Here is a 16,278-nt window from a genome sequence, read left to right as displayed (position 1 = left end):
CCGAAAATGTTACATGTTATGAAGAATACCTCACCTTCCAAAGTACTTTTGAAAATGAGATCAGACAGCTTTGTCACTATGCCATCCAATCCGTCGAAATTTTCTACGCTCAATACCCGTTCATCCGAGGTTTTATTGCCAGTCGCAATCGTCTGAAAGCAGAATGGTTATTTGTTCGTTTCGGACGTTTCGGCTGTCCCTCTGTTTGGAATTTTCATAAATCTCAATCAATGTAGATAACAGTCCGATTATTCAGTTGTCAACGCAGGTGATGCTCTGATTATAATTACGATACAGCTTATACTAGCTCTGTCATCAAAAATGTTGCTTCTATTTAAGTCGCGATTCTACTGCAAAATTATACGAACGTGAAAAGCTGTCTGTGGTCGATTATAGTGTCCAGAAATCCTAAAACATGTAAATTCACTTTGCTCGTTCATACAATCTAGTTCATATCACCAATGCGTCGAACGGCTCTCCTGTCTCCGTCGTTCGTTTCAATTTTGATGAATTCCCTTAAAACTGAATGGAACGCCGCGAACTGGCGACTTTTATATGCCAGCAGAATTTACCCGGAGCTCGTCTTTATCAAATTCTCCTACGCCGACGGCAAACGGGATGATTCCTTTTGATCGCACTCTTTTTGCTGCTCGAACGAGTTTGGGTTCGCCATCTTGTGCTCTGTGATGTGAATGCATCAGTTGAGTAAATTCGTGGTATGTCGCTAGATCAAAAGTAAATCAGTCGTCCTCTTATTAGACTACAACACTACAATGCTACCACCAAGGTGTCGTTAAACATCGAATTTTGGGCTTTTTTCCTGCTTTATCTCCCGCCCTTTCTTCAATCGCTATAGGTGCTCAACTGCTTAAACTCACTTTCCGTCGGTCAAAATTACCATCACTTTCTTTGTATCAGGATCTTTCCAGCGAGGGCCGGACTCGAAGTCCCTCGTGGTTTTACCGAGTGCTGCCGCTGTGGCAGTCCCTCCCGAAACATGTTTTATTCTGCCGATCTTTTTCTGAAAATATAATTGGCATTGGATGATTGGCGGCGACCAATTTGTAATTATTGTCAACGGGCAGACTGAGGTAAAGTTCCTCTAATCAGATAGAAGAATTCTGGTGACGGGAATCATATTTATTCGTCCGGAAACTGCTTGATTTTCGAAGCACGCAGACTTAATCGTATTTGTCATAGCCAAACCACAACTCGTGACGGAAATGTGATTCTTATGAGGGTCGGCATATGTAATTTGGCATGCCGAGTTCGAATGGACATTATGTTCGACTTGTTTACGGACTCAAAACTGCGGTATGGCACTGGACCTTGCCATTTTTCTATAGCAGGTATTCTAGATGACTGTTTAGACTTTTAACCAGTAGTTCTCAAACTTTTTTAGCTTGTGGCACATAAGAAAAATTATAAAACAATCTCCGAAAACTTACAAAAAGTAGCAAACGAGGTCGTATTGTTAAAAAAACATGCCCATATTTCGTCGTCCATTCCAAGCAGTTTCTCTCGTGTAATCTCAGTCAAAACAAAAAGGAGACAGCAAAAACATATCGTTTATGTGGAAAAGTCATTTGCTTCAGTGCTTCTCAATCGTGACCAGTCAATACCGAGAATGCTATTACCGAGAAGGACAATACCGAGAATATGAATACCGAGAATGCCTGTTACCGAGAATACTAATACAGAAGATGACCATTGCCGAGAATGGAGAATGCCGAGAACGTCAAACCGAGAATGGACAATACCGAGAATACTATTGCCGAGAATGGACATTACCGGTAATGTCTATTACCGAGAATGACCATTACTGAGAATGGGCAACTCCGAGAATGGACAATACCGAGAATGCTATTACCGATCGTCTTTTTGTGTTAGTTGAAAAATCTCCCATTAGATTTTGATTTTGCCTTGGAAATGATGTAGGCAATGCGATTCCTGAATTCTCGAAATCTGTCTCGTTCATTTTCTGAGCAGTTCTTGGTATCTAGTCTGTTATGCCACCGGTTTCGTTTGCGTGTGGGTTCATTTGATAAATCTATTTCCAAGATTGCCGCCAAGGCAGGTAAATTCAGGCCAACAAGAAGATCATTCAGTTTATCATGATGAGATTGAGATTGGAAGCCACGGAAATTTGTATCGAGCAGACTAATTTGTTTGTCTTTCATAGCGTGGAGAAGTTTCTTTGGTAGAGATTAAATTACACATTTAAATAAGCGAGAATCCACTTTTGTTTATTATTCCGAGTTGACCTAAATTAGCATGTAAGCTAGTCATCAGCTAATTATGCAGTTGTCATATGCTTTCCTATTCACCCAACTCTGAGTTGAACCGATCTTCATCTTATCCAATTCGCTAGTTGCCTTTTAACGATTTTCGGCATCAACGCTGGCGTATCAATTCAGTTGATTCTATATCTATCTTATTGAATGAATCAACTTCTTGTCTTCAGAATTTGGTAACCCTAGTGCTGGTCAGCTAAGAGACGCGAGTGGATGAATTCAAACTTCATCGGGCCAAGGACCTTGTACAAGAAAGAAGAAATAAGTTACACTGAGCGAAAATTTGAAACGAATCTGGGCGGAGACATTGACTGGCACCATGCCTACAATATATACGCCGAAGGTGACATATATAATCTTAAGTAAATAGATATATTTTGTCGATCAAGACAGATTTAGCATAACGCCCTATCTATTGAAACTGAACTCACAAACTTTCGGAGCTCTGGAAGCTTGCGACTTTTAGGTTTCAATACACCTACGTGACGTTAAATCTGTGGCGATCACTATTACATATTTTCCACCTGAATCTTTCATGTAAAATCAATTAGAGTGACTTTCACTTCGTTCGTTTCGTTGTATTTATATGTCAGTCATGCCATATAAATAACAAACTTCAAATAAACTGAACGAATGATTTTTTTCCAAAGTGCAAACAAGATTTTATTGGGGATACTGTACCTCCGAAATTCCTCAGTCCCTTATTTCTGCAAGCCCTACAAGTACCGAGTAGGCAGAGAGAGGCGAGAATATATAGCACGAAACCTGCATGATTATAGCTCATATCGTCACGCATGACTGTTGTTCGGGCTAACAAAGACTTTTGTGTCAACTCACTATAGCGTTGGAGGTAGTGCCAAGTGCACGTTTTGGTTAGGCCTTTTTTAATTTACAGCTTAATCATTCACTTGAGTATTTAACTCACTTATAAATGCATAATGGTACAAAACCTTGACACCTTTGGGTACGAGCAGTCACGGCAGCGGGTAGGACATGCAGTCTGAAGTATGCAGCGTGCCAGACATTTTTTTCTTTTCACAGTATTGGTAGCGAAGGGTGTAAATTTTGGTTGCTACTGCATTACACCTATCACCGAATGTACGTATAATATCTTTATGGTCTATGGTTGGTTACTTTGGTCGTCTTTAAGTCCACTGTGTTCGGTACCATAGCCATTAAGTGTTAGGCCCATCTAATATGTTACGAAGATATGGTAATAGCATTCTCGGTCGTGTCGATCTTGGTATTGTCCGTTCTCGGTAATGTACATTCTCGGTATTGTCCATCATCGGTATTGTCCGATCTCGGTAATGTCCGTTCTCGATAATGTGTATTCTCGGTAATGCCCGTTCTCGGTATTGTCCATTCTCCTTAATAGCATTCTCGGTCGTGTCCATCTCGGTAATAGTATTCTCGGTAATACTATGTAACCCTTCCAACCTCTCTAAAGTTGTGAACAACAAATCCTACGAGGTAATATTGCATTGAAAGTTGAGGTCAGTAGGCAGCGGAGTAATTTTTTGTTCATCAGTTGATTCATTACGCGCGGGAAAAGAATTATAGACTCTCTGCTACACATAGCAGCACAAGTATGACACAATTATTACCCAACTCATCGCCGATGCCATGATTGGCTCCATTGCAATGGTCACATGTGCTTATTTATCAGCTATGAAGCGGTTAGAGCACTTTCAAGTCGCATATGCTAGCATGCACGTCACATTTTAAAGAATTATGAAGCTTTTCTCCTAAATTACAAAAAAAATATCGCGGCACACGAGGGATTCTGACTGTACAGGCTTGTTATTGATTCATGTACAGATCTTTTATTTTACGAGAAAATGCTGTTTATATTGTAAAATGTTCATGAATTTGAGTAATGCATATTTCGAAAGTCTATCTGACTTCATGTTGTGAAGTAAGGGGTCACAAAATGTCTCCTGTATAGCTATAAAGAATCAGGAAGAAAAACGACAGTATGTAGGTACAGATAGTAAGATATTTCACCATGGCAATATGCCGATGATGAAGTGTATATGGTCATATAGTATTGACGTGGTTATTGTGATTACTAATATAGCAACTTACCCGAAGTTCTGCATTGAATTCGATTGATCCAAGTGCGATTTCGGTTATACGCTTATCCCTGTTAAAAGGTCAGATAATTGTTAGGTATTTGACTAATGGTAGTCGGTAATTAAATTCTGTTATGTTATCATTGTTTGTCAAACCACCAGGGGTTCTAAAGTGGCAAGTATTAACCACCCATATTCCATAGCTTCGCGGGTAATTATCCCGACAGGGTAAATCGGTCATTTTGGAGGGGTGCGCTGACTTTTATCTGAATACGAAATTCATCAAATTACCTCAAAAACATTTAAAGCTTTGCACAATGTGCAAGGATCAATATTTTCGTGACTATATTGCGTTACGTCTGGTTTGGGTTTGGTAGGTATTGCTCGCCCTTACCAATGTAAAGTGTATTGCGGAACGACACTATTTTCGTGCTAATAATATGATAAATCAACGACAATACTTTACATGTTGGAGAATTGCACAACCCCAATTTGGTTAATTCCGTTCTCGACGTCAAATTTTGCCGCCATGTTTTGCGTCCAACTCTTGATCTTCCTGAAATGAGTACTGACTGACCCTGATCCGTCCAACAAAAATATGATGTCCATTTTCTGCGTACGCTTTGGGCATTCTATGTAACACATATCAAACAAATAGTTAAAAGCGAAAGCACCCATGTATATAATATAATTATTCGTACTCCCATGCTATCAAATAATAATCTTCTATAGAGCAAATACAGTAAGCTACAGGGCATGCTCGGCTCGTACTACTACTTCGAATGGTAAGGGCTCGGCAGTATGAATAGAGTTCGCGATCAGCGGTTGAGACAACTTGTTTAATTCCTAATTTGAAGCGTTTCAGCGACAGAATGATATGCGTCTGCACCTGCACGCGATATCGACACAAAACAAGAATCTAACTTACGTGGCCTGCGCAGTTGGAAATCAACTAACACTGGATGGCAACGCAGAATCAAAACAAAATAACGTGGAAAGGTGATAATTAATATACGCGAGGTAATAATTGTATGGAGTGTAGGTCGAGTAGTGATCGCACATCACTGGCAAACAGCGTTACGCGCAACGCCCTTGGAAAATATCCACTCCATATCATACCCGGTTTAGTTTTCCTCAAAAAAGTCCATTCATCTCCCAGAGCAATGGCTCCCAACCGGTGGGGAATTCACCACTGGTGGAGAATTCAATGGTTTCTGGTGGGGAATAGACTCATTTGTTAAACATCACATACAAAATAGTCTACATATTTACGGAGATACATTCGCGATTACCGTTACCAGTTAACTGCTCTGGAATATATGTATCGAAAATTATAAATTGAAAGTATCCTCGGAGGACGCCTAGGTGTCCTCTTTTTTGGGGGAATTCGTCCTCTTTCTGTCTGAAAACGATTTAAATGCCACGAAAAATGGGACTCCGACGCGGCGAACATCAGAGTTTCGTAAAAAATCGGGAGTCAAAGTGATGACCCTTTTTTAGTCAACACAATACTATCGGTCGAAATATTTTTAAAATCACCAGTTTTCTTGGAGCTTTCATAGTTTATAAAAAGGTGTCTTCTTATGAGGATCTCAAAATATGGTAACCCTATTTTAAAGGGTATGTAGGAACTTTGGGTAGTGGGGAATGAAGACTCGGAATAAATCTGAAGTGGGGAATGAAGACAAAAAGGTTGGGAACCACTTCTATACTTGATGTGATCTATATATCGCAACTTGAATAATATATGTTCATTGTTCATGTTCATATTGAAATGAACCCGAATATTTTCGGCTGACACAGGGCGTTTTAGGTAGTGGGCAATGAAGACTCGGAATAAATCTGAAGTGAGGAATGAAGACAGAAAGGTTGGAAACCACTGACCTTGAGCCTAAAGCAGGTCTCAAGGTGCTCGCGGGCCAATTTTCTTGTTTTTTATGGCGTCGCGGACCACAGCACCAATAATAGGGGTATTCATAGTATTTCCAAGTAGGCCTTGTTTGACAAGACCTTGCAGACTGGGCGTCTGCACACATCGAATGTGATTTACTATTGTTACTATTGCCCGGCACGGGAAAAATTAAATTTCTAAATATTGTAATACATTGTTGTTTTAGTAGGCATAGTTTGATAAAATACTTGCTTATAGACACCATGCATCGTGACATCGTAAAAGCAGTCTTGTTATAATTTTGCAGCTAGCGGATATTTTTCGTGTCACAATTAGGTAAAACTTTTTAGAATTTACAACGATGGATCTGATACCAGAGCATTGGGGCAGTACACTACTACAGCACAGCCTAATCCGGATTTCTGGCATATACTCCTGACAACTATAGGCTATTGATCATGTTCCTTTGCCAAAGTCAAATTAAATCACCGTTAGGTTTACCTTCCAATATTGTAACAGCTCAATAACAATTTGAATATAATGATCAATGTGCCATAGCAATGGAAATATTTATTCGCCGAAGAATCCATTTGTGCAGCTGTGAAGCATACTACTACTTTACTCGCCACCTTTCATTGGCGATAATAACATGGATCCAAGATGGCGCAGGATATAACCAACTACACAACAAGTGGGCAACAGCGTGCCAAGGGTACCAAGTCACGGACTTCCGAGTCACAAGTCCTTCTTTGACTGTAACGTTTGACCCGACTCAACTCGAGTCGTTTTATCCCCCATTCAGTTCACGTTCGAGTACTTCTACAAAAGGTTTCGCCCGAGCCCAATCACAATTTTCAGTCACGAATCATCAACGGGTCATGTTTCACCATCATAAACAGGTAATGTGACGTAATAGCTGATCTTCCACTGCAAGGAAACTTCTGATGGAGATGTGATAGTGAAGTTTGATGAGTAGTTTCAGGTTTTGGGAGTTGATTTAGAGCGAATTTTAAGTTCTCAAATAAGAAAAAATCTGTGGACAGTTAAACATTGTCGAATTCTTCTAAATCCAAAATGCCGACGCGGGCCGCAGAAAATGATCTCGAGGGCCGCGTGTTTGAGACCTCTGGCCTAAAGCCGAGATGTGGGCCGTGGTACAAGTCGGTAGCTACGGAATAAAGAAAATTGGCGTGGTGTGAACAACGATAGTAGTCGACAAACACCATGAATACTACAGAACAACAAACGTACCCGGTTTAGTTTTCTTCAAAAAAGTCCATTTACCACCGTTATCCTCGCTCTCGTAACAGAATCCAGGGGATTGCCTCGTTTCACCGCATTGCAAAACTGCTGCTGGTGCGCATGCCTACAAAAGAGAACACTGTTTACTGATTTTATACCTATTTTGAGAGTCATCAGTTTTCACAGTTTGATTAATTCTGTAAAATCATATGCAGCCATCAAAGTATGCCATCAAATTTTTGGAATATGAAATAGTTCATTTGAATAATTAAAACATATCAGAGATTGCTCGACATTTGAGCACATGACTTTTCAACAATGTTATTGACCTTCAGCAAGCCGCGGAACACTTACGCTGATCTAAAAGCCTTCGCATAACCACAAATTTTCGCTGGGTTAAATAACTTTCTGCCACAAAACAGATGTGCACATCTTATACATTACTGTATATTACTGGAGCACAAAATGAACTATGCATCAACAGAGTGTTAGAAGAAAATTACCATCAAATTATAATTTTCACTCAAATCGGTGACCTCTGCCGTTCAGAAATGCGCGTCTTCCCCTTGAAAGGTGCCGTAGTATCGTTCGATCGAAACGCATGAGCGTGATATTTACAAATTACAAATTACAAATGAACTTATAAGCATTGGAGATTGAATCTGCATACCAGAAGGACGTGATTTAGATTTCCGATCTCAACCTCCCCTGCGTAGGTCACTGCACACGTCGTACCACCACAAAAATCACAATTTTATTATTCAATGGGGCCTATAATTACCAGCAACCAATATGGTGGACAGGATTCGCGTATCACCACAAATCGTATGCATGAGTGGCGCGTGTCTCTTGATATCCACCGGAGCCCCTGAGACTGCTTACGGAACCCGATTAACAACCATTACTTTATAACCATAAAAAGAAACATCCTAATCACAACCCCTACCACGAAATTCACCCTTACCTAAACCCAAGCCCCAACCCTAACAGCATAACCCGAAACATAACCCTAACTCAATCCTAACCCTGATAACTTCAACCCACGTGCTCAACCAATGGATGTCCATTGTCCAAGTGTTTTAAAATGATAAGTCCACTGACCATCGCAGAATACGCGAGTCCAAATACGCAACACGAGAGCCTAGAATCTCACCCTGATCATGTTCCTTTTGCTGTCTATCGCCAATATGGAGCTACCATTTAGATTCGGTCCGCTAATGGAACTTTCACTGCACGGATCCGGCTGCAGCATGTTGATTTCGCACTTTTCTATTCCTCCCTCGGTTCCTGTAAATGCGAAGTCGGGTCAGTGATAAATTTTTCAGGCCATACATTGTTTCGTATTGTAGCTCTCTTTGTTATTTATTATGCCGTGAGAATAATGACGTAACTCCTACGCGATGTAGAGACTGTGTATTTGGCTCACCTTGACCAGGTCCTGAACTCAGTCGTTTCGGCGATGACGATATGAGTCTAAAATTGACAATGAAAGGGTAAACTGCGTTTGTCTCTGCGTTATACAATGTAATTCTGAACACTACTTATTAATCTATATTACCTGCTAAACCAGGGGCGGGCAACTTCTCCGGACGGCGGGCCGGATATGGGAAAATGAAGTATTTGGCGGGTTGGATTAAAGAATATATACATTAATCGCGTATATTTTTTCACCAATACAAGGATAAGTAATAAATCGTAATAAATATCAACTTTAGGTTTAAAGCATAGAGACCAAAAACAGTACTTAATGAATTTATCAACAATAGCTGTTGACAGACATCTGTGGTCGGTCAAAGTTGTCTACGAGTTCTTTGAACTCTGGCTGCATGTCATATGCAGTGACCCTTAGTAACGACTGCACGTGAACATCAGTTGTATTGGAAGGCAGCCTCGTCTGGTTAATGTTCATGGTCGAAAATGTACGCAGATGCAGAACCGAAGTGAGCAAGTAGTTTCATGACCATCTTTCTCAGGTCGGCAAACTTGATTCATTCTGTGACGCATAAAATTTGTCAATACTTTCAGATTAGAATTTCACTTTCAGGGTAGAAACTCTTTGCGGGCCGTATGTTGCCCGTTCCTGTGCTAAACGCTATAGTATAGGAAACGTGATTGATATTAACAATATTCAACTTCAAGTGCTGAGGCTATATGAACCCGATATTTATTATGGGGCGGGCGAGGAATCAAATTAGAGTCAATACTTCGTAACATCACATTTCTTATGTGGAAATCGAATATCCAGTGGTTCCCAAAGTGGGCGACAGCGCCCCTTGGGGGCGTTTGCGATTTCGATAGGGGTTCCCGCACCTTTAATTGGCGATAAAAACATGGATAGAGAACGTGGCGAGATAGCGTAGTGCAGGGGTCACCAACCCTTTTGCAACCAAGAGCTACTTCTTGGGTACTGATTGAAGCGACGGGCTACCATTTACTCCCGTCGTTTACCCGTACTATACCGAATTTCCGCTTCGATATTCATAGCACTGGGCAGGAATCCCATTGCGGTAAGACTTCTAAGAAAGTCTTTCGAATCAAAACATCTCATTTCAACCCATCATGTTACAGTTTAGGCAGGACATCATGTTATCTGTTTCTATATCAGTCAGTGGGAAGTCTGGCATTGCATGCTATCAAGTTAGTACGCTGTTCACTGGTATGGAACTTGACACTGCAGCTCAGATTGAGTGTTCCAGATGTGCATTAGTGAGGCGTGTTTTGTGTTTTATTTTGATGAAGTCGATGTCCGAAAAGGCTGATTCACAAAGAGAAGTTGAACCACACGCGCTTGCAACCTTTATAGCTGCTGCGCATACACACTGTACTTTTCCGTGTCAACTACCTAAAGCTTGCTGCAGTCTGGTGGGCTTAAAAGTGGAGGTAATTTTGCAGTGTTACAATTTCAATCTTCAACTGTTCAGCATCCAGACATGACAGATTTTACTATACCAGACAGCAGCAACGGTTACAGACAGTTAGAGACATGGTACTAAACTGCGTTGAGTGTAAGAGAAACAAGTTGTGTCAATAATGCAGTACGTAATGGGCATACAGATATCGAAAATACGCTAGTAAGCTACTTCACGGCTATATGCTACCGAATAGTAATGTTGTTTACTACTTTGGCATTGTCCTGGACGTCGAGCTACCACAACGGAACCCACCGCCATTTCAAGAAGACCGTGGATGGCATTCCGCCATGTCGACTGCATAGTCAGTGCGCCGTATCCCACGTCTTCGATATCTTGTGACTCTATTACATGTTGGTATATTACTAATTGTGATTGAGGATATTAGATATCATTTTAAGTGTTTATATATATGTATTGTGATTTGTAAGTTACATGTTAGTGTGATTTAAGCAAGAATAGCTGAATCAATCAATCTATATATTAAAAAGATCACTGGTAATAATCTGACGAATATTGGTAAACGCTGCTATTCGATTTATTTTTAGAACGGTCTCGCGGGCTACTCATCTGGTCCTCACGGGCTACCTGGGGCCCGCGGGCACCGTGTTGGTGACCCCTGGCGTAGTGGTACCACAGTTGCAACACCTGCAATGGTTTGCGGGTTCGAGTCCGACCGAGGTTGACTGCAGAATTCCTACTTACGTGTTGGAGGTTTATCTAGGCTCCTCCTCGCTATGCGATATGCTTAAGCGTCTTACAAAAAGCCTAGAAGTGGGTCTTGCTACAAGTCGACGGATGTGGAATAAAAATGAAGAATATTGGCCCGGTGTAAATGACCATTGACCATTGTAGTCAACAAACACAATGAATACTATACACAAACAATGGACTAATTATTCAGTGAGATTTATTGAGCGCAATTTATGAACACATATTCAAATGCATGGGCATTTGTACAACGAGCACGATGAAGTGTAATCGCACCAAAACAAAGTAGCCTACGGTGATTTGGAAGAGAAATTGCCTTGTACGATTGTTTTTACTGATTATGTCTATACTTCAATTTATACAAAATGTGACTGTTACATAATGTATATAAAGTATACCGGGTTACCAATGTAGTTCACTAGTGACTATGAATTGAACCAAACAACTTTTTCTGGAGTAGGAGGGGGTCAGAGGGGCGCTCGATACAGTGGCCGTCGAGCAAAAAAGTTTTGGGAAACACTGGCATATACGAATACAGAAATTTTCAAAATTTGAAGTATTTTTCGGTAACCTAGAAGAACACATCCCACACTGCATAGCCAAAAATATGAGTCGTCTAAAGAAATTTCAAAAAGTCGTACCAAATCAAAATCTTACTCTGTCCTATTTGTGATCTTCATATTGTATCCGTAAAATGACGAATGGCTACTTCTTACGCCAGATTGACTTTGCTTCGTTGCATACTTGACTGCTTCGTTGTTCCGTTCTACATTGAAAGCCGCTGTGCCCGACAGGTATATTATTAACATCGTAACCGCACATTGTATGGCAGCGTGAAAGACATGCATACTTTGATGTAATAAACTCTGGGACATAAAATAAACGTTAGTATGCTAAGATATATTATATCTTTATACATACGTGGGCATCTACACAGCATTATTTTTAGGCTATTTTTAGACTGTCCTAATTAACTTAGTCGTAGATGCTGGTAAGAATTCAATTTTTGAAGTTCTTAACAATAATGAAATTCATTTTGAACTTATACTGTTATTTCATATCGATGATCTCGCCCAATACTAGGACGTCATTATTCATTGCTCACATCATGGAAATACGGTCTTGTCGTTAGTCGCCAATTAACGATACATCCAATTACGATTAAGCTGTGATACAATAAAATAAGACACAAATACTGCAAGCTCTTACACACATAGATCAATTCTGATTTCAATATCACGTGCGTTGACCTGGCACCGTCTGTTTGCTATAAACTTCCATCACAATTCGAGTTATCGCGGTTGTATTCGTATATTTATCGATGTATAGCATCAGGAGTCATTATCGATACCATCTACGTAAGCTTCCTGATATTCGGGTCTCAAACCAGGGTAATCGAAAAATAAGTAAAATGACCACTGTTTTTCGTAGCACACTTCTTTGCGTCGTGTCACCATATAGGTTGAATTCATGAAAAAATCTTTGTTCGCAGGGCTACACTTTATGAAATTTTTGTAGGATCAGAATACGTGACTCGATTCCGGATGCACCATTCGTGTATCATGATACGCAGCTTGCATCCCCGCTGCTGAAGCCTATGAGAACGGCGGTATGTTGGAACTAACGACATGATCGACGCTTGGATGGTGACTCATAGATTTCGTCAGCAATTAAAATTACTATCGCTAGTATGTGTGATTAATCGTCGAACACGGCGTTGTATTAAACTTTGCATCTTCGCTGTTATTGGTCGTTGGTTGTGAATGTCAATTTATAGAAAAGAGACAAATTCTTTCGGGTAATTAAGTATAGATTCTAAATAGTAATATAATCACAATCAGAATAATTACAACATCTAGCCAATGCTTGTCTCCATAACATAAAGAAATACTTTATTTATATATTTATGGCCAGTGCATTCTTCCATGCAGAATTTTGCCGGCGAAAAGTTTGAAAAGTCCCGCCGTGAAAACACATCCAATGAATCATTCTCCTGACTTCACAATGTGCGCCATATATGTCATGAAACTAATGTACGATATAACTGATGGAGAGTCAGTTGAGCAGTCACTGGGTTCGTGTAAATCACGCAAGGTATTGCCTGTGCAGAAATTAATGCCTCTCTCACTGATGTAATGATGACACTTTTTTCAGCAACTTGGCATATGAATTAAACACAGTTGACATCGTTTTCTTACACCTGCGTCGTCATGCGTGACATTTTAGGCTCTAAGCACGTGTTTCTTTGCCGTTTCGGAGCTTGTACCCTTTCAGATTTCATGTCATAGTCTCGTATGTAGGTTACTGGATTCCATTCTCATCTACGTTTTCGATAGGGTCATGATTCCAGCAGCAACGACAACGCATATTAAACATATTTGACATGCCCTGAATTGCCGTCATTAACCAGCCTGACATTGCAATACCATTATAAACATTAGCGAGATGTAAGTATCGTTTGGGTGAAACTCGCTGGGGCTGGCCAGACATATAGCAAAGTATATCTTCTTACGCATTTTTCACAAATATCGCTAAATCGTGTGCGATATCAAACTGCTTGTCGTACCCCTTCCTTTGGCGTAGTTTAACTACCCTAAGCAACTGCAATCCACGGTGTCCCTTGTTTTCAATTCGTGGCTTCTACTTTCCCTTGGTTCTGAGCTGCAATAATGACTTCGATTTCCTACCATGATTCATCACATTCGTACACATTTACGTATATATACGCTATATGCCTATTTTCGGTATTATGTTATCGTTCCAACTAATTTATAACTTGAAACGTACATCCTGGTGATGTTCTATCTATTTCAGTTTTCCATTGGACATGATAAGGCATTATATAAACCAGTGGTCGGGAACATTTTTTGTCCGAAGAGCCATATGGCCTTATTTTTTTCCACTTTACCTCTCAAAGAGCCATACATGTCAATCAGCTGACGTCATAGTAGCACTAATTCGAACTCACTACACAGGATTCGTCGTGTGCACCACATTTTCTCTGTAAAAACTCGTACTAATCATGCTGGTTGCTTCACTTGAGCATGCGACACTTGAGTTACCAGAACGTAGGTTTGTCGTTATGTTCCTTTTAAATGCGAGAACCCATGATCACTGGCCTATAGGTGGAGCCAAACATGGTCACTGCAGCAATCTATATTGGCCTACCCACGCACTCTAAGCCAGTGCTCTTCAACCTTTTTCGACGTGGTACACCCTTTTAACGTTTGCTCAAAACTCGTACACCCCTGTTCATTAAGGGTCTTCAAAAATGACTTTTTTCTCAACTCGTACTGGCTACTTGATAAAATTGTTAGGCTACCTAACTTAAGCCTACACACCAAATTTGGTTCAATTCCAACCAGTAGCCACATTGCTACGGGAGAAGAAAGTTTCTATTTATTATATAAAAATAAATAACGAAAAATTTCAAATTATTCTGTTCACCCCATGAAAGTATTAGGTTGTCTATAAAAACGATGTTATTCAAATTTGGTTCAATTCCAACCAGTAGAAGCGGAGTTATTGCCGTCAAAAATTTGGATTTGAATAAAATAGTATTTGGTCACAGAGTCTATTCGCAGCGAGTTAGGCCGCCCGCCACGCAAATTGGAATTTATTTCGTGTCAGCCCAAAAACACCATGACATTACGAACGATAATCAACCTAAATGTAACAGTATTGGGGAGAGAGTAGGTAAAGCTACTGCTGCAGAAGCGGTAATTCAGATCAGCGATGATAGCAGGCGCACCAGCCTACTGGGTATCATGCCTGCCCCACGCCACACACATGCGATAGTAGCACATTAGCTGCAAGAGACGTCAGTAACCTCAGACCGTATGCCGCTATACACAGTCTATTGTCGCTAATTTGCATCACAAATAACAAAATACTAAATTGCAAATGTCTGGCGAAATATTGGACATAAAATCGGCATTTTAAAACGAAAGGGTTTCGATTTCAACATGGAAGCTGTTTCGACCCTGGCTGGCAACTTCACTTCATTTTTGTGCATTGCGGTATTTATTAACGTCGGGTAGGAAGTACCGATTCAAGAAGTCTGAGCTATCGCGGCGGTTTCCTCAAAAATCATTAAAAGTCAAATGACTAGCTGGACACATGTTTGTTAACTGCGTACTTTCCAACACCAAACGGAACCATTGGTCTGTTGCCGACTGCTAAATGAATAGGAGAAATATTTGCTTATGACATCACAATCAAGCGCTGTACAGTATTACACTTGAGTTAACATCGTACCATATTGCTCATTAACCTGTGCGTCAACCTGTATACTGACCAATAAACCTGCCTTTGTGATAGCTAGTCATCGGCTCATTGTAATTCGGATCTGGTACACCCCTATACACCCCATCCGAGTGGTACGCCCTTTGCAAATTCTGGTACACCCTAGGGTGTACGACAACCCCGGTTGAAGAGCACTGCTCTAAGCTGTTAGCGAAAGGTATTTTCTATCGATGTTCATGAATGAATATATTCAGGGCCGTAACAGCACTTCGTCAGCCCCCCCCCCCAAAAAAAAAAAAAACTTTGGTCTTGGGCCCCCCATAGGGTTATAGGCCGGACTTCTGGGGGGCTTCGCCTCCCAGACCCTCCTCCGCCGATACATGATTGAATCGGTCAGTATGATCGGGAATTGCATATATATTGTTATCAATTTTTATTTTCTCTCTGCTCACATCATCAGATTTGCCGGTAGAGCTGAGTGAGGTGTGTTTGAAAAGGTAGGACCACGCAATAATAATTAAACATCTTCGGGCGTATATACCCGTTGGCAGGAACGAAACAGTACCTCGTCAGGCCCCAATAAACGTGGATATTGGGCTCCCATAGGGTGATAAAACGACCCCCCCCCCCATCACGTTGTTCGCGTTTGTCACGAAATCATCTGTACTGTATTGTGAGTAGAGCGCGAAGCGCGAAAATTTTCGATAATTTATGATAAAATCGGTCAATCAGATCGGCGATTGCATATATATTATGCTATCAGTTTAATGTCCTCTCTACTCACGTAATTAGATTTACCGGTAGAGCTGAGTGAAGTGCCTTGAAAACGGGAGGGCCCGTAAATAATAATTAAACATATTCAGGCGGGCGGACCCGTTGATATGACTTCGTTACATGATGTTATTTCGTGA

General features: G+C 40.6%; 1 protein-coding gene across 2 annotated transcripts in view; it reads right to left on the bottom strand.

The window, feature by feature from the left end:
• LOC145459480 (integrin alpha-X-like) overlaps positions 1–15,579 on the bottom strand; it is a 48,503-nt gene extending 32,924 nt beyond the window's left edge. The window contains exons 1-9 of one of the 2 annotated variants that reach the window (XM_080338131.1): positions 11,780–15,578; positions 8,929–8,975; positions 8,656–8,789; positions 7,512–7,626; positions 4,836–5,001; positions 4,383–4,440; positions 879–1,021; positions 573–681; positions 35–152 (exon numbers count right to left, since the gene is read on the bottom strand). In XM_080338131.1, coding sequence (XP_080194257.1) covers positions 35–152; positions 573–681; positions 879–1,021; positions 4,383–4,440; positions 4,836–5,001; positions 7,512–7,626; positions 8,656–8,789; positions 8,929–8,975; positions 11,780–11,997 — 1,108 coding nt within the window. In that variant the 5' untranslated portion in view covers positions 11,998–15,578. Of the gene's footprint in view, positions 1–34; positions 153–572; positions 682–878; positions 1,022–4,382; positions 4,441–4,835; positions 5,002–7,511; positions 7,627–8,655; positions 8,790–8,928; positions 8,976–11,779 lie in introns of both variants that reach the window. The other variant, XM_080338133.1, reaches the window with a different exon arrangement.
• Positions 15,580–16,278: the final 699 nt, after the last annotated feature.

This window comes from Botryllus schlosseri, chromosome 16, assembly GCF_051294905.1.
Source record: "Botryllus schlosseri isolate E-star chromosome 16, Bs_hap1, whole genome shotgun sequence".
Taxonomy (NCBI): Eukaryota; Metazoa; Chordata; class Ascidiacea; order Stolidobranchia; family Styelidae; genus Botryllus; species Botryllus schlosseri.
This window is presented reverse-complemented; position numbering and strand designations above follow the sequence as displayed.